At 34.8% G+C, this 18,794-nt stretch overlaps 1 protein-coding gene across 1 annotated transcript in view; it reads right to left on the bottom strand.

Moving 5' to 3' along the window:
- The window catches only part of LOC106104718 (phospholipid-transporting ATPase ID), a gene marked incomplete at its 3' end in the record, with an annotated part of 26,750 nt that extends 9,972 nt beyond the window's left edge, over positions 1-16,778 (bottom strand). The window contains exons 1-9 of the mRNA XM_013284847.1: positions 16,538-16,778; positions 8,891-8,949; positions 8,193-8,405; positions 5,435-5,640; positions 4,688-4,818; positions 3,464-3,663; positions 2,203-2,421; positions 1,385-1,493; positions 959-1,098 (exon numbers count right to left, since the gene is read on the bottom strand). Coding sequence (XP_013140301.1) covers positions 959-1,098; positions 1,385-1,493; positions 2,203-2,421; positions 3,464-3,663; positions 4,688-4,818; positions 5,435-5,640; positions 8,193-8,405; positions 8,891-8,949; positions 16,538-16,718 — 1,458 coding nt within the window. The remainder of the gene's footprint in view (positions 1-958; positions 1,099-1,384; positions 1,494-2,202; positions 2,422-3,463; positions 3,664-4,687; positions 4,819-5,434; positions 5,641-8,192; positions 8,406-8,890; positions 8,950-16,537) is intronic.
- Between the last annotated feature and the right edge of the window lie 2,016 nt (positions 16,779-18,794).

The following is an 18,794-nucleotide window of genomic DNA, read 5'->3' as shown; positions in this document are numbered from 1 at the left end:
TTATATGTAATAGATATCGAATTATTTATATAAGTGTTATTAATATTTGTCCTAATAATTTGCTCGAAAATGTGTATTAATATTTACAAAGGTCTTCTAGTTACTAATATTTTGAATACATTAACTGTCAATTACTCTACCTAACCTAATACTTAATTTACGGGGTGTTACAATGTTATAGTTCATAAATACTACCTTTGATCAATTTTATCATTATTGCACTATAAAGAACGACCTATAAAAGGGACATTCTTGTCACTATAAGGATTTGTGTAACACTTTATAAATACATCGATCAAATAAAAATGATTCTTTAAATGTATATGTGTAGTGACACGTTGTGCTGTGTGCTTATACGTCAAAAAAATAAAAAAATGTTAAAAATCCTATATGTATGGCAAACTACTTCGGTACTGTTGCATTATTTACATGCAAACAAGGTAAAACTGACTAATGCATCTATCATTTCATAGATTGACAAATTTTAAAATGCTTTAATATACAAAATGGTGGTAGAAAAAGGACAGGCAATATCAAATCGATATTTACTTTCTCGTTCACTTAGTGCATGAATAATAAAAGTATATTACCCATGCACAAAATAAATGGAACAAAAAATGAAAAAAACAAACATACAAAATTAATGTCACATCAGGCGTACAAAAAACCTGACAAACCCCAAAAGCGAGGACAAATGAAAACGAAAAAAAAAAACAAAAAACCAAACGGTTAAAAAATTTCATACAAACTTGGTGTTCATGCACAAATCGTCTTCACTTTCCGTGGATCAATAAAAATATTTGTAGTCTCAAGTGAAACAGCCTACATGCGGATACTATGCAGTGATAATGGACCAAATTGTGCACGGTTAAGATACCGCAGAGTTGTTAAGTGGCCACTTAGTGACCGATTAACTACTCTGAGTACGTAAAGTCTAAAGATATCTGATTTCGCTTACCTCTGTGAGTTCTATCGTCTCTCCTGTGGTTTCATCTACCACGTCGCCGTAACACACGCCCGCGATAGAGCACTTGTTGAAGGTCATTATGTTCTGTGTCAACGTGCCTGTCTTGTCGGAAAATATGTACTGGATTTGACCTGCAATTGTTATTTAATATACACAAAACTAAATCTGATCACCTATTAGTTAATACTAGTTGTTGCTTGCGACTACGTCCACGTGATATTAAAGAAATAATACAAAATAGCATGTTATTCACAGACAAATTACCTTTCTAATCCAAAAGTATATATAAATATAGTAATAAAAATATAGTAAATAAAAATCCAAAAGTACAAATCTTTCATCTTTATAACATTTGTAATTCATATTTAAAATTCAGCTTATTTTTATTTTCAATAATAATAATTTAGAGACATTTACCTAACTCTTCATTAAGTGTAGTTGTTCTCGCTTTAGCGGCTGTCCCAGTCTTTTCGTAATACATTTTCTCATCCCAATTTATAAGAAAACTCTGTGCGAATCTTATGACCTGTAAAACAAATTAATCCTTCAAGATAACTGGTGTACAATTTTATAATCTGCAAATAGCTTCGTTATAAAATCAATAATAGAGACTACACGATTGAGCGGTAAAAGGTCGAACAGTGAGTTATTTCATAACACCATTTATAAACGTTGTGACAGGCGAAGTCAATTACATTTACTTGCAAACATATCTCTATCACGATATGACATGATTTTTTTATTACTGCAAATCACTGAAACTTTGGAAGCATTTATTTGTAATAGATTTTACAAAATATTTGTAACCTAGTGGAGATATAATATAAATTCGTCATTATTTAACATGCAGAATGCCTATAACCTTAAAACTTCATAGAAATAGTAATGGTTTTAGATTACCAGCTTGTTTAAATTGTGATAGCTAGTCTTTGTAACGCGGTAATGTAAATTAAACTACAAATCTTATTTGTAATTCTTGTAAAATGTTATTATTTGGGCAATAAATATCACTAGCTTCCATCTGCGTGAAAGTAAAAAAAACAAAACCAAACTTTTATAAACCCTTAAATGAATGTTTTTTTTAAATACCCTAAATTAAAACTGGTAGTAAATTGAACAAAGATGAAGGGAAAAATATTTTTTTTTTTTAAAATAGCCTATTGAGTGTGGAAAAGAAGACTGACTGAAGACATTAAGGTTAAATTAAGAAAGAAAAAGTCCGAGCGGATACTGACCTCGACCGAGACGTATAGTGAGATGGGCACGACGGTGTTCATGACGATGGCGTAGGAGAAGAAGACGAGGAAGGCGATGACGACGGCGCCCGAGGCGGGCTCGGCGGGCACCAGCGTGTCCCACGGCAGGTACAGCTGGAAGTGCCGCCCCACCAGCCACTCCCACACGCCGCACGCCACCGTGCAGAACACGCACATCGACAGCAAGAAGAACACTATCTGTTGACAACACCTTTACGTCTATTCTCATTGTCAACATTTACACATACACAAACACTGAGATATGCTTAGACCTTAGACATATAAATATATAGAGAAGGCATATTTAACACTTCACTTAAAAAAAACATAATCATCACTAACACTATATATTAATAGATCCTTAAAACCACATATCAATATCATTAACTGTATTTTATTTAATTACCAATATGAGTAGTGAAAAATATTTAAATACTAGCTTTTGCCCGCGACCCCTATGAAATACAAAAAATAAAGTGAGTAACCTATGTGTTCTTCCAGACTATACCAAATTTCATCGAAATCCGTTCAGCCGTTTTGGCTACAAACTCTAACAAACATCCATCCATGCATCTAAACTATCACATTTATATACTATTATACTATGATTTGTACTTTTTTGTAACTTTGTTAAGTCTATTTTAAAGTAAAAGATTATTATTTTGTAAATTGTTTAATTACATGCCAATACAACACATGAGGTGGCACTAAACTTGACAACTAACATACCTTTTAGAGAAAGTGCCGGGGAAATAATTTTGTTTACTACATATGTCTATTCCTATTCTATGTTATTTAAATGTAAAATAACTTAACGCATTAAAGTGTCTCGCGGGACTTTCGGTAAGTAATAATATGAAAAACAAACCAGCTGTAGATAACGGCCGGGCGAGCCCTCGCTGCGTTGCCGCATCACAGGACGCAAATTAAATTAGGCCTCCGCAAACTTGATCTGGATAGCGCTTGTTTTATTTTTTCATGCAAGCGGTAAAACTTGTTTATCATTTTTCAAATCTATTGCTATCACATTCATTCTCTGAATGAAAAATAAAGATAATGTTCTTGTATGTGTTGTCTATGTAAGTATTTTCACTTACTTTGTCTAAGCGAAGCCTCTCCCGGCCCTTACCTTCCGCTGGTTTGTTTTTAATTTTATTATTTATGGAAGTTCCCGTTAGTCATTTTAGTACGTTTTTTTTTTACAATGTGACATGTATCAAGAGTGTTAAGTGACACTTACCCCTATAATAAGAAAATTAAGTAGCCTGTCGATACTGGTGCGTTTAAACTTGGTCTTGCCGGAGTTCTGCATGAGCTTGGTGTCCTTGCCTGCGAACACGACGACGCCGTAGCACCACGTAGTGTTGCGGAGTACACACCCACGTAGGAGGATCTTATCGTTGTCCAACGAGAAGTGTTGGTCACGCCAGCTTAGAGTACCTGGCACATGAAAATTGACTCTCATGGTACAGTTTATTGACTAAAATCATCGTTAAATAGAATTGTTGTGTGGTTAATAGTTGAACCCCGTTTAACACAGATTTTAATCCCTTTACCTTACTACTCTAATCCTATAAAGAAAATACGAGTAGGGAAAGTAGATATGATGGTGGAGGAGACGCATCGATAGGAGAAATATTCTCTTTATGTGCGTCTCTTCCTCCGTCAATTGCAAATGTCTATGGGCAGCGGTAGCTTTGATTTTTAAGCAAATACAGGTAACCGCTCGCTCGTTATCCACCTTATATTATAGTATAAAAAAAGAATATTAAGTTGTCAGGATTGAACATTGATAAATCAAAGTAGCTAAGCGACGAGTGGAACAGGAACTAGTGACAAGACAATCTTAGCACCAATCAATAACAATGTGATCGCTCAATGTTACGACACAAGACAGCGCGATTGTTCAATCAGAACATATCAGTTTCGAACTTAGAAGGATAATATTCCATTGCTGTAATAATTGTGAAAACTGCTAAATCAAGAATATTTTCAAAATAATTCGAAGAAAAGTGTAGACAGGAAATCGATTCTAAATCACAAACACATCCGTAGTAAATTTATTTTGATTTTCACTTCGAAGTGAAGTCTGCAACACAAGCGTACCGAGCGTTGATTTGATTTGAAAACGATTTCCTTCCTATCACGTGTTCTGTAATGTTTTTATTACTTCATGTTATATTTATATCCATTGATTGTCTTCACTTGACCTATCACTGTAGATTTATTTTCAAAATTCTATCGATCACACATTTAGTACCTTCACTTGCATAGTTTTACGATGACGATCTCATTACACTTAGCGACTTCCTTAATAACCATTTAATAACTCTGAATTATACAGAGTCGTTTAAAAGCGGATGCTCTTCTAAACTTAAATCCACAAATTCACACACAAGTGTTGTGCTCTGAGTCACGTAAAATTACGCAAACCTTACTCATTTAAGAACTATAAAAAGCATACCTTCAAACTTATTAAGTAGATTGTTAGGCGTTTCGCACACTATCTCGCCGTCAAACGCACCCAGCTGTCCGTCATCCTGACCCATCGCTGCCGTCTCCAAAAGGCACTGGCGACACTTTAAATTCGTCTCCCTGTACAACGAACATATAATTTAATATATCGAAGACGTAAACAATTCGTGAAGTGCACTTACTAAAAAACTAGCCATATTTACTATTGCCTATAGTACCTAAATAGAATAAAATAGCTGTCTTGCGTTTAGCAAGACGTTTTGATTGTACATGTGCGTGTGGCTTACATGATCCTATATGTATACATTACTTAACCATAAAGCACAGCATAAAAATGATAGATGTACTTTTAATGACTTGTGAATAGATGACGTTTCCATTTCGAATACGAAGTATTACTGATTTGTTATATTTGGATAATAAAAAGTGTAGGCGGTTATCCGAAATTTAGATTTTTTCCAATTGGTGAAAACACGAAATATCTTTTAAATTGTAAACAATTAAATATTCTATGAAGCGTTACGATGCAATACGATTTAATTCTTGTCTTAGCTTTTAACTATCTGTTTATGTAACTTTTGTGCAAAAGAATAAATAAATAAATTTACGATAACAAGTCAAATTGTGAACTATTTACCCTAGGCAAATTACAATTAAAGAATTCACAATCTGTCGGTACCATACAAAATGAGCAGTGAAAACTTATAAGCTCATGATAATGCGAAAGTGTTCTTACCCATCAAGCTCCGCAGTCTCTATGTAACAGAGGCCGTTGGGCTCAGAACTGCTGAGCAGCAGAATGTCCGCTGCGACGAACTGGTCGTTCTCCAGCCGTATGACGTCACCCACTTGAACAGACGCCCACTTCTCCTCCACCAGCTTGCCATTGCGCAGCGTCTTCGCTCTACGGTGGTTCACTTGAGAGTCGTTTTGATGACGTTGCTGTAAACACGAAAACAATTCAATAAGAGTTACAAGGACTTTTAAGTATTTGTTAGAATTATCTCTTGATAAATTATGATATTTAGCACTGTGTTACAGCACACTACGTTCACGTTAACTGGAATTACAGAACAAATCATACATATTTACACTTTTCATAATGATGAAATGAGTATAACACGAGCTGAGATGGCGTAGTTCATTTGCAATGTCCGTGAAGGTCAGATGTACTATCAACAATCACCCACATACCCGTTAGAAGCCTTTTGTTGATAGATAAAGATAATAGCTTACTAGTTAAGACAATTCTTGCTTTAAGTAATGGAGTTTAAACACATCATATGAACTATCTCCATGGATATTTAATGGTGAAACAATTGTCTTCTGATTGATAACGGTATTTGGCCAAGTGGAAGAGATGCAATAGAAACCCACTGTTATAATACAGGTCTGTGTGGCATTATGTAGTTATGAGATTACAGACATTATCCGCGATAACCATGGCTTTACGATGCTAAATAAACAACGTTTATGTACTAAAGATTATATTTCACTTTTATCAAAGATGTTGGTATAAAATGCGGATTTAAAGGCATTGTGTTAACAACTACGGTGATACGATGACATCAATATCTTTATCATTAGTTTACGTCTTGGCACAGATTACATGTGATATGATTAAATGTTGAACATTACAGTACGTTTCCACTGGCATAACACCTGTCGATCCACAGCTATCTCAATATTTCCAGAGATAATGAAAGGGACGGCAATATTCTTTTGTAGAGTCTAGACGTGAAAATCCATCGTTAGACGACTTAACACTAAACAATTCAATTCACGGGGAGAAATTGATGGATTAACTACGAGTTGCAACATCAACTCGTCTAATTAGGCATGTAATGATTTTTTCAAAGAAACAATTACCGTTTACGAGTAGGTGTCACTGAATCCACATGAGGTCATTCGCTAAAAACTCCATTAAAACACATGGTCGCTGACCGCGGTTGTATACGGCACGTAGCAAATTGCGTCATGAGGGCAGGTCAATTCGTTGTACGTGATCCGTTCATTGAGTATCAAGATGATTTAAACCGCGAAAAAGTCTAGAAATATCACGGAGGGTTTTTGTTTTAGATTTTTTCCTTGTATAAGTAAAAATTGTATCCAGTTTAGAGTTCTCTCTTTACGTAATACGTATTCGCAAGTTGTTAGTTTCCTGGCTCCGCACAATAGTGTATGTAACCGAGGAAAAAAGGCAAACAGTAACAATAGGTATAAACACGCGGTCTAGAATTTTCTAGGTTTTTTAGCCGATGTTGCTGTTGTTATCGGTTGTATGACCAAAGCATTTCGAAACCTCATTCACACGAGTAATTTAAAAAATATACATTCCTAGTTAATCAAGAAGAAAGTAAATAAAAACTACAACGTTTCACTACATTTAAATGTACCACTTAAGTGGGTGAGCATTTTAAGAATTTTAAAATGAAAACTATCACTGAGTAATGAATAAAAACGATATAATGAAATATCACTGCATTGCACTGAAATAAACGAGTCATGAAATGACGTGCACCCTGGCATCCACCGCTTGCACTATAACAAGCACCTAGTACATTTCCATTCTAGTACGGCATCAGTCACGGAATAATTAGCGTACAATGGGCGTCAAAGAGCTGCCACGGCTGAGTGGGTCGGCTAAAATGTGCCACTTGATTCCAACATATGTACATAAACTATCGGAAAATTATGCAATACATTCAATAATCATTCAAAGTTACATTATATAGTGATCGCTTTGGAATAAACCCAAAGATAATAAGATACAAGTACAAATCAAACAAGAAAGTACATAATAAACACTTCATTATTGGTTCTGCGATTAACACCAAATTTCTAAGTTAAATTGTAATTGTTTCGTCCACAAGAACCGAACAATAAGGATATGGGTTTATATATTGTTTATAATTTGTAAATATAGAAAAGATATAAAACAGATGGAAACAACAGCATCCGACACATGTATCGGATCTTGCAGTTTGCTGCACATTGTACGTACGAAAACAAACACAATGCTAATATCCTAAACGTGATTTTCCACACCCGAAATACATAGAATAAAACGATTGTTGTCTGCTTTTTTTAAGATAATGATAAAAACGATAATCGTCAGTTGAAACCTACGGTAAAGTAAACTTTATTATCTAAATTGTTGTAAATGTTTTGGAAATCCCGGCATTCTAGATAAAAAATTGTTTTAAAAAGAATTATATCGCAATCCGCAGATATTTAAAAGAATGTGAATATCTAGCTAACTCATCTTCATATCCTTACGAAATACAACATCTCTGATTTGTCTCTTTTTAATACTTTAATGATTGTCTGTAAAAGAAACCTGATAACGTTTATTTATACCCTGACATATCTGGCTCAGAACTGTTACAATTTATCGAAAATCTGGTACAATCTTGATGTAAATTCAGTACACATTAAAACTACACCAATGAAATGTCAAGCGAGACGTTTGCAACTAAATACTTCCTACTTACGAAGTCGTCGTAGGCGTCCTTGACTGCTGTGAGGGCAAGTACGCCGATCAGCGGGATGGCGGTTGTGATGGGTGTCAGTGAGGAGATAGCGGGAATCAGCTGCAGCACCAGCAGGCACAGAAAGTAGAAGTTCGCCAACCGCTGGAACTGCTCCAGCAAGTTCAACGGCAGGAACGTTATTATCGAGTACTTCGACGTCTTAATGTAGTTGTTCTGTTAAAAAAAAACAAATTATGATAGACTTGCTTTCACCCGCGACTCTGTCTGAGCGGAATTATTAAAAGTTATTCTATGTGTTCTTCCAGACTACCCTCTACATTTGTACCAAATTTCACCGAAATCCTTTCAGCCGTTAAGGCAGTACAAACTCTAACAAACATCCATCCATCTAAACTTTCGCATTTATAATATTAGTATGATAAATTGAATCATTGAAGATTAAGAAAGAAAGCAGTATAAACTACTAGGATACCAGATAGCCAGTGAGAGACACCAGACATAGTATAGATAGCTTTTTATAGAAATATAGAACACACGAATATATTAGATAAGAAAATATAATTCGCCTGTATCGATTGTCGACGACGTAATTTTTACGATTATGCGACTGTCTGGCTAACGCAAGGAGCGTACATTTTTTTAACCTAGACATTGTGTGTTGATCCAATTCGTCTAAAAGTAATCAATGTTCAACTTACAGCATAGCGAAACTGCGCATTGTATTCTCTGTTGTTGGCTTTGATTCTTCGTTCATTGTCTGTAACAAACAAACATTTAAACATTAAAAAAAAGAGCAACGATTAACTGCGGTAGAGTCCTATAGGGGCCTTGCACTATTGGGCGTTACTTAAGTTTAAATTTCCTATCCTACAGGCTTCGAAATAATCAATTTGTTCTTAATATGTACTGAACCTAAATTAATTGAGTAAAATCTTTTCGCATATGTTATATCCGCTTCGGATGTTCTAACAGATAAAGTAATCGATAAAATCAATATTAAAAGGTCGTGAGAAGACCATAGTATAATACATAACTAGTGATTAGTGTGAAGGACATAATGTATGGGATAAGAGATAATACCGCCTTCGTTGTGGGGCTTCTACTATAGCTTAATACTCTATCTCGATCACTGACCAGGCATTATGCGTGACCTATTATTATTGCTTATATGGCTCATCAGATATAGAGTGATCGACGATCGAGAACATTTACTTAGATGTAAGCATCTAAGTAAATGTTATTGATAGGGTTTGTAAGTTAGAAGACGCTAAGAAGTTCAAGAAACCCATGACCTAGTGACCTAAAATACTTGCATAACCGAAAATATATGTGAATCTTGGCTTTCCATTCAATCATAAATTTGCATTAATTTTTTTATATCCGTTCTTTAGTAAGCCTAGTAATCTATTAACCAAAATTTTATACGGGGAATTAGTTCAGAATGCTGGCAACAGCTGGTTCCATACCAAAACGATATTTTTTTCGCATGAAAGTCAACTCGCCAGACGAGTCGGTGGCACTGAACGAATTAAACAGCGGATGTTGACGTTATGACACAAATTTCCCCGTGACTCATTCTGCCCGCAATTAGTTTATCTGTTAACTCTGTTTACGAAGTGACGTCCTTATTTCACACATTACGTTTTTACAAATTAATTTAGATTTTATAATGTTGTATCATTTATCATAGAACCGATCAAGAAGCAACGCCAGACTGTTTCAATATTTATTTTTGATAATCTCGATCGAAATAACACCTCGACTAGTCTACGCTTTTCCGTCTATTTACGTAACAATACAATGATTTCTTTAGTAATAAGCTACCTTAACCAACACGTACACATAACAAAGGTAATGGAGTAAAAAGAATAAACAATTGAGTGTGAATGGAACCTTAGTCAGCGCTGAACAAACACGGTTGAGCGCAATCATATCGAAGCGGCATGAACAGAGAATGATTGATTGAGCCACGCTATTTATACACGTAGGTGGAATGCTGCTCAACTGTTCAGTAATCAACTCGACTGGAAAATGTATTTTCACAGTTAACGAGCATTTAGAACTAAGTTTACAAATTTTATACACATCTTTTTGTATACGATGATTCATCAATTTATGAACTAGCAGACGCTTGCAATCTTAATTCACTTCAAGTTCAAAAACCTTTCTTAATCAAATTGTTTTGGTAAAGCAACTTACAACTAAACGCATTTAACATTTGGAGCATTATTACAACCGTAATGACAGAAACTTATGATATTTTTATGGTATTTTTTTTAATAGCGATTGCAGTGTGTATAGGACTTAATCCGTCGACTAGAATGCGGCATGGCTCGCGGTCAAGCATCAATACACACGGATAAATAAAACAGTACACACAATAACACTTATATGGCTTCTTGGCTTTACTAGTACGCATAATGCAAATACGTTACGATAATACAAAGACAAGCGTATAATAAAGGCGGGAAAAGCCAAAAAACGAAGTGTTGGCAATTAACTTTAATGCGAAAGCAAATAGTCTACACTTTAAGAGCTGTGATTACGTGAGGAAATCGTGTGTATTCTTGTACACCTGTACTTTAAAATATTGACATATCTCTCATTTCCTTTGAACAAATGGAGTTAGAGTTAGTGGAAACTTACAGAAATAATTAAAATGATGGCATTATCTGCGATGGTGTCGATTTTAAAAGAAACATTTTATGATTTCACAAAGATAATCGGCTACAATGTGACTAATAAGTGTTACAGATCCAATTTAAAATGACACAAACTGTGTGATCTTGTTATGACCGTCTAAGTCTCTAGGTCGGCAAAGGTAACGACAGATTAATCGCCTTAACACACTTTTAGACAGCACCTGTATTTTATCAAGTATTTTGACGCTCATTGGACTATACTTTACATTGTTATATATTCTAGTTTATGACACTATTAAATACTTTATGTCTTTATTTTTAGGGAGATTCTCAAGTATTAGGATATCAAAAACCGTAGTTACAGAAATCCCTATTCTTCAAAGGGATCTCAACTAAGATGTTTCATCATTTCAGTTGTACATTGTACAGGTTATTGATTATTAATGATATTTTTATCTCATATCGTGTTACAGAAAGAATACAAAATTAGATTCAAGTGAGAGCTTAACTCACGTGAGAATCCAAACTACTTTACCGTAACATGTAAAATTTTCTACTCCAATTCAATAATATTTTTAAAGACGAAATAAATAAACTTTGATAATATTCAAACCAGATGGCAAATTCAGGATGGGCAGTTATTTATTAAAATTTTAATTGAATTTGAAAATTCATATGAATGTGAAAATTTCATGTATAAAATATTTCTGTTTTAAATTAATAATAAACAACTTAAAGTAACAATTAATGTCTGTATATGAAGTACTGAGAACTATATCGTAATATTCGTTTCGTTATCAGTGGACATGAACAACAAATACAAGGAATACCTTGTAACACGATACACAGCACTGATTCATACTCCAATGATACATGATAACGATTACTCATATTCGAAAATATGTTTATGTAAAATTAATGAAATCCAAAGCACATAAATGCCGTTATTAACATACAATGACAAAATTAATGAAATGAAAACGTACTAAATCAAGATATTAACATCTTCGCATGAACGGATGAAATACCACGACCACACAGGAGACAACCGTGAAGTGGGGGAAACTCCGCGTTTCGTCTGATGAGTGTGGTGTCGGTGGCCCAAATTTGGTCCCTTTTCCTTCCCACCCTTTTTCTTATGAGAAAGGATAGTGGATTTGACGGCGGAGGAGATGCATAGGCCAGGGAAATATCCTCTTTATCTGCCGCCCACAGATATCCGATGTCTATGGGCAGCGGCCGCTTGCTCGTTTGCCACCTTATATTATAAAAAAGTAGTGATATAAACTATTTTATTTTTTTCTTTTATTTGAATACTGAAAGGTACAACTTGTATAGGATGGCCCTGTGCCCAAGTATATCTAGTTTTCTACGGCGTGAATCATAGTTACCTAAAGGAACACAATGCCAATTCAACTCCACTCTTGTTGACCGCTATCTATTTTGCTGCAAGACATATCTGACAGATCACTCATTATTTAAAATAAATCATAAACTAGTAAATCAACAACAACACTTAGTTGCGTTGCCTCTATATTCCACAACTCTACTACAAGCGCGTTCTTTTGTCTAAATGTTGCGTATATATTCATACTAGCTTTCGCCCGCTACTCCATTCGCGTGAAATTAAAAAATAAATAAAGCGAGTAGCCTATGTGTTCTTCAAGACTATCCTTTACATCTATATCAAATTTTAACGAAATCCGTTCAGAACTTTAGGTTACAAACTCTAACAAACATCCATCCATCTAAACATTCGCATTTATAATATTAGTAAGAAGTAAAATTATAAAGTTTACTGTAATTCAAACTTAAAGCAGCGTGGTAAACTCAATGACGTCACGTTAAAATACAGTTTCCGAATAACGTAGTGACGTAAAAGGGTTATGGCATTTGTAACTGGAAACGTGAAATAATGAAATGAAATCCCATAACCGTCGTTTTAATTACTTTCATGTAATGCTTAGTATTCGCGTTAACGTAATAAATAATCGCCGTAACTAGTTTTTATTTAAACTACTATTTCTAAGTTTATATTTAAACAGATTTTTAAATTAATTTTTGATAGTAACATGTGGGTCTAGATAAATAAAAAAAAATCGTCTAATACCGTATCTTTTATTCAATGTAAGATTACTTACAATTTCGTTAGTAGAATTATTCTGTGTACATTTAATTAATTATGCCGTTAAATACAATACAGTTTAGCAACTCTTGTTTTTGGGTAATATAAACAAAACAAAGTAAATCGAACTTTCCAAATGTTTAGATTAGTTAGAGTTTAGAGCTAAAGGAAGTTATAAAATGTTCATAATATTTTAATTTGTATTACAAACGGATCAAACAGACGTCTTGCTTGAAGGCCCGCCTATAAACGTGCATGCTTAAAAAAAACGCAAAAAGCTTATATAATCCGGTAGAAGCTATACTGTGCTTTTATCATTTTAAATGTATTTTGCATTACACTAAGGAAGCAAATATTTGAAGGTTTGTTTACTTAAAACCGTATATTAGAACGACTGAAGGATAATTATAGTACAAAGTAACCATTGAGACGCTGAAATAGCTAAGACGTTCTCATTAACACTAAGTACACACTATTGTGCATGCACGTGTCATTAGTCGTATGACGTTGGCATAGTTTACACAGAGAATTAAACATATTAAAGGTTGGGGAAAAAGAAATCATTACAGTTAGGCCTGCAGTGATAGATATCTCGATAAGTATCCGTCTTACAATATTAAATTTATGTTCGTTATAAAGGTGACAATAAGTGGATTACATGAGAATTATATTTTGAGGATACACTTTGGTTTGCAATGTCCCGTCTATTGATGTATGTTAAATGTATGATTTTATACAAGAGATACTTATATTTTCTATTATAATGGGTGTGGGTTTATAGGTCGTCGAAGACGTCAAGACGTTGATCGATCTTCTCTGGCTTGTTTTCATAGATGCTTTAATATACAAGTTAACTCCATTACCACTCAATATAATAGACAACCCACTGATATGTAAATGAATTATAATGAATTATAAAACTGTTCCCGTGCTGTTTCCTCCGCATAAAATTATAAAAACCGTATTTTATTGTTCACATTTGTGAAATTTTCAATTGTAAATGTCAAACGTCATTAACATCTTACGCCTCGAAGTAGTGTGTGTTCAGCCTTTATTATATTAGTATAGATAAACCTAGAAGAATGCAGTTATTTTTACACAATACAGCGTGATTTATCAAAAATCGAAAACAATAATGTACGATACGTATGTCATTTAAATTATTAGTAACTAGCCTTCATTTAGTCCACGTGGAATTAAAAAAAATAAATTAGCCTATGTTCTTTCAGACTATCCTCTACTTCTATACCTAATTTCATCGTAATCCGTTCAGCATCTTAAGCTACAAACTCTAATATCTAACATCCTTACATCTAAACTTTCGCGCTTATAACAATGGGTAAGGCTTCCACTACCAAAAACATGTCATTATTGTGTAGTTTAAACTCACAGCACACAGTCCCAAGCGTTATTAAATGTAGATACAATTCATAATGAAAATAAAACGACCATATGTATTTTGTTTTTCTCATACTCTTTTTTTTTAGTAATACAAAACTACTTTCGCAAAATTCAATACATTCAACGAAACAAGACTAACTGAAATCAAATTTACTACATTGTTCATACGAACGATAAATAACATCAAAGAAAAATGATTAACATAAACATTCACTCGTTACCGTGACTTTTCACACATTGCTGTCCCTCTCTCTATCTTCGAAATAAACAGAGACAGCGATATGTTTTTTACAAATGTTTCTGTCATAGAAACTCAGACGGGATGTTCATTATTAACGATGCACGACTGTAGCAAAATCATATTTCAAAGGGATTTTTATTACTACGTGAAATAGGGTTGCCTAAAATAAATAATAGAAATGAAATTATTTCACTGCCGAACTTGTTAATTGTGAAATAAATATAACAAGTGTCAAATGAGTAATTAGGAGCAAACAGGATTGGATTCTTAATCGATCAGCCCCTTTAGACAAAGTAACATTTGATTATTGCTATCGCTGATCGAAAAGACAAAAATGTATGAAACTGACAATAACATTCGATAAATCACGTGCATGTCACGTATTAATTCCTGTATATTTTGACACATTTTGTTGATTCTACTAACGATATAGCTAATCGATAGTCAATTGTCTAGGGCTATTTATTAATCGAACGATTGGTAACTAAAATAGATAAAAACCGTGGGAAATTAGACTTAAAACACTAAAGCCACAACGCACATTTTATTTTACTTTAAAAAAAACTTTTCCTCATTTAGTTTCGCATTAACTTTCTGAGTAGACCTTTCCTGAGGTACTAAGAAATGCGTGCGCACTAAGGAAACTGCGCACTAACGAGTCATATTTATATTTGCAAAACTCAAACAAAATATAGCTTACATAGATTATGTCTATAGTTTTATACTTTGCATTTTTAATTTCATAACATTTAATGTAGGGTAATAGCAGAACGGATGTTAGAAATCTGACATGGAAAACTACAGCACGAAAACGCAAATATTTGCCAGCCCTAATAGTTACGTGAGTTAGTGAGTCGAGGTATGATAATAATCGCCTGCTAAATTTAGCGACGACGTGTAAAATTATTAGAACAATAATTAAAACGAAAACGTTTGAAATGCGGAAACATTAGCCAAATTCGTTTATCCATCTATTGACATCTATTACCTTTTATCTGAACATGATTATTGAATTGAGTTGTATTCGAGAGTCACCGAGTTTGGTTAGTGACTGTCATTGACCCGTGTAGAATTACAAAACCGCAAAGAAACTATATCATACATAAGATATAGTCACATTGAAGAACCAAGCCTATTGTAAAAAGGGATCTAAATTGTAAGGTTTACTTTATCTCAATTATTGGTGTTATATAAACGACCATAACAAACGTTGTCTAATTAGTAATTTCTGCCATAAATTAACAAAAACAAGGAAAACATTTAGCATCATAGCGTTTGGCTAAACTCACTTTAACATACAGTTACCATTATAACAAAAATGAAAGAAGCAGTAAGATGCGGTTCATATCGATTTCTAATTAACCATAGGCATACAACGCTGTCCTCAATTCTCAACGAGAGCGCCGAATTTTTTTTATAAGAAGCGTCTTTTAATGAGATGGGACTATCTTCAGGCAACGCTAATAAGCTTCTTGTGTTTACAAGTCTACGTGTTACATAAGTTTTAATAACGTGAAGATACACATGCAAACATTACTCTATATTTTTATCAAAGTAGTGACAGGAATTTAGAGTTAGATCACGTCATAGAGACAATACAGTACCAATTATTGAATGACTCATACTTTGTATAGTTTCATGTGAATATTGTACGAATAGTTTCATTCATACCGAGACAATTGAAATCAGAATTTCACGGAGAAATATCAGCGGAATTTATAATCAATATCCACTCAACACGCGCGGCAATACGCGAAGCGCCGCCGCCCCGGCCAATGACCGTGTGTGAGGGAGCGATGCTTACGACCTTGGCTGCCGTGCCAAACGCACCACGATACCTTCTCACCAACCACACCAGCGTACAGTATAATATACAAAATAATTTTAGCGAACACGGTAGAGTAGCAAGTGCCACGAGCAGTGAGGTAATACGGACCGCAGGAGACGAAGGTGCGGAAGCGATGGTTGTGCCGGTTGCGGCGTGGCGCGGGTTGTTCGCGGCGCACCAGCTTGCCGAGCAGGCCGAGCAGCGAGCGACGCAGCGGACGCGGCGGCACGCGCTCGCCGCCCTCCGCGCCGAGCACCTCCAGCTCCACGGCGTCGGAGCGCGCGCACATCCGCGCCGCTACCGCGCCATGCCGCGCCCCGCCCCGCCCGCGACCGCACTCCGCCACCGTGCCGCACGCGCGCTCCGGCCCGCCGCCGGGCCGATACTCCACAGCCACACCACATCCACATACTGAATACCTAGTAGCGCCCCGTGACGGCGCGCGCAATACAGGGTTACCATAACAAGCGTTTTTACCAAATTTTCTTTAAAAAATAAATATATAAATCATACGCTCTCCACTATTAACAAAACAAGAATGTTCAAAATCGTAGAAAATCTATACTGATAAATCTAAACCATTCTCAGTAACTGTATAATTTTCATCACTTTAGTAACTTTTACCTCATTTTTTGGTGTAACTTCAGTGCGATTTCTTATCATTTTAGCGGCTTGTTTACAATTTATCATTGAAATGTATTTCACTTATAACAAAATCAGAAAGAAAAAGGAACTTTAAAATTTTTACTTTACAATCTTTGGGGATTCAAAAATATTAGACGGGCAACCCTAAGCGAAGCGTCAGACCGTATACATGGCTGTGTTTTTAGTTGCAAGCTTCACACGACTTATCCTCCGAGTGAGGACTCTACTAGGTACACACTGTCTTTGTGTAAATAGTCAAACCATACTAGAACAATGGAGATTTCTTGCATACGGGTACCTGTACATGTGCATGTTATTGAAGCAATGAGTTTACACTTGCTCTCTGAAGAGAAAATTCTACATTGTTAATTTAAAAACAGTACTTATTAATATCAATAAAATTGTTTAATGATAAAATTAAACAGAATCTGCATGATACAAATCCTCCAACGCAGGGCATTAGTATTAATTGAAGTTATCCATATTAATTTTAGCAAAAAATATAAAACTTTACGAGTAATTTCAACATAGTTGATACAATTTTCATGAAACTTCGGTCATATTATGCTAAAAAAGATCTTGGTAGTTTAGTGATATGTATGTATGTAAGTATATTTTAACAATATAAGACGTTAAAATAATGTCAATTGAGTTGTCTCAAGAACACGTCGTTCAATAGAATAACAATAAGACGAGTTTTTTTTCTCATTTCGCCATCCGTAACGAAGATAAGAGTATGCTAATTTTATTTCTCAAGACATTTTTGCAGTAAATTAACTTAATTCAGACTTAACAAGAACGCGACTAAATGCACAAGGACATCGTGACACCGCTGCAGTTTTTACAAACTAATGTGAAGCCAAATAACAATGAAAATTGTTATATACCCAATTAGCATTATTATAATTTACTAGCTTTTGCATGCGATTTCGTTCGCGTTTAATTAAGAAAAAACGTAGTACTCTAGGCTGTCATCAACTTCCGTTAAACTCTCTGGAGATAGTAACAAACATTTATCCACCCAAACTTTCCTATTTGTAATTTGATAATCTACACTTATGTAGGAAAGCGTAAACACACACTACTTCGTGGCGTAAGATGTCAGCAATCACAGCATATTATTAAAATAATAAAATGCTTTATTTAACAAAATGTCCTTTACTTACGTCACGCTTTAGGCTACATATTTTCTCACTATTAAACTTAAGGGGTAAATAAATTGGATAAAAACCCTAATGTGGGAGATTGACCATAAGCTACCAACATCAAGGAAGTAAGATTGCAATGGTTTGTCATGTCATTTTGACATTTGCAATTAATAATTTGACAATGTAAACAATAAAAAGTTTTTTTTTTCAATTCCATATGGATGAAGCTGCACGGGAACAGCGGTACACCGGTAGAGGTAGACCTAGAAAGAGATAGATGGATTACGTGAAAGGTGACATGATCAAGAAGGGAGAGATGACGAATGATAGAGTGCTTTGGAGGACGAAAACCCGGTGCGCCGACCCTTTTGGAGAAGGATAAGGCAGGGGAGATGATGATGATGATGATATTCTGTTACGGAAAGGCGGGAATCACTCTTACATTAACCGCTAAACTAATTATAGAAACATTGAATGGTAATAAGGTTGCAGTTTCAAAGCAAAATTTTAAACCCTAGGACAAATTACGCAAACTAAATGCTGATATGGTCTAAATATTGGGCACAGGCATC

Source organism: Papilio polytes, unplaced genomic scaffold (genome assembly GCF_000836215.1).
Source record: "Papilio polytes unplaced genomic scaffold, Ppol_1.0 DF823399.1, whole genome shotgun sequence".
Lineage (NCBI taxonomy): Eukaryota > Metazoa > Arthropoda > Insecta > Lepidoptera > Papilionidae > Papilio > Papilio polytes.
The sequence above is the reverse complement of the archived record's forward strand: the minus strand, read 5'-3'. Positions and strand labels throughout refer to the sequence as shown.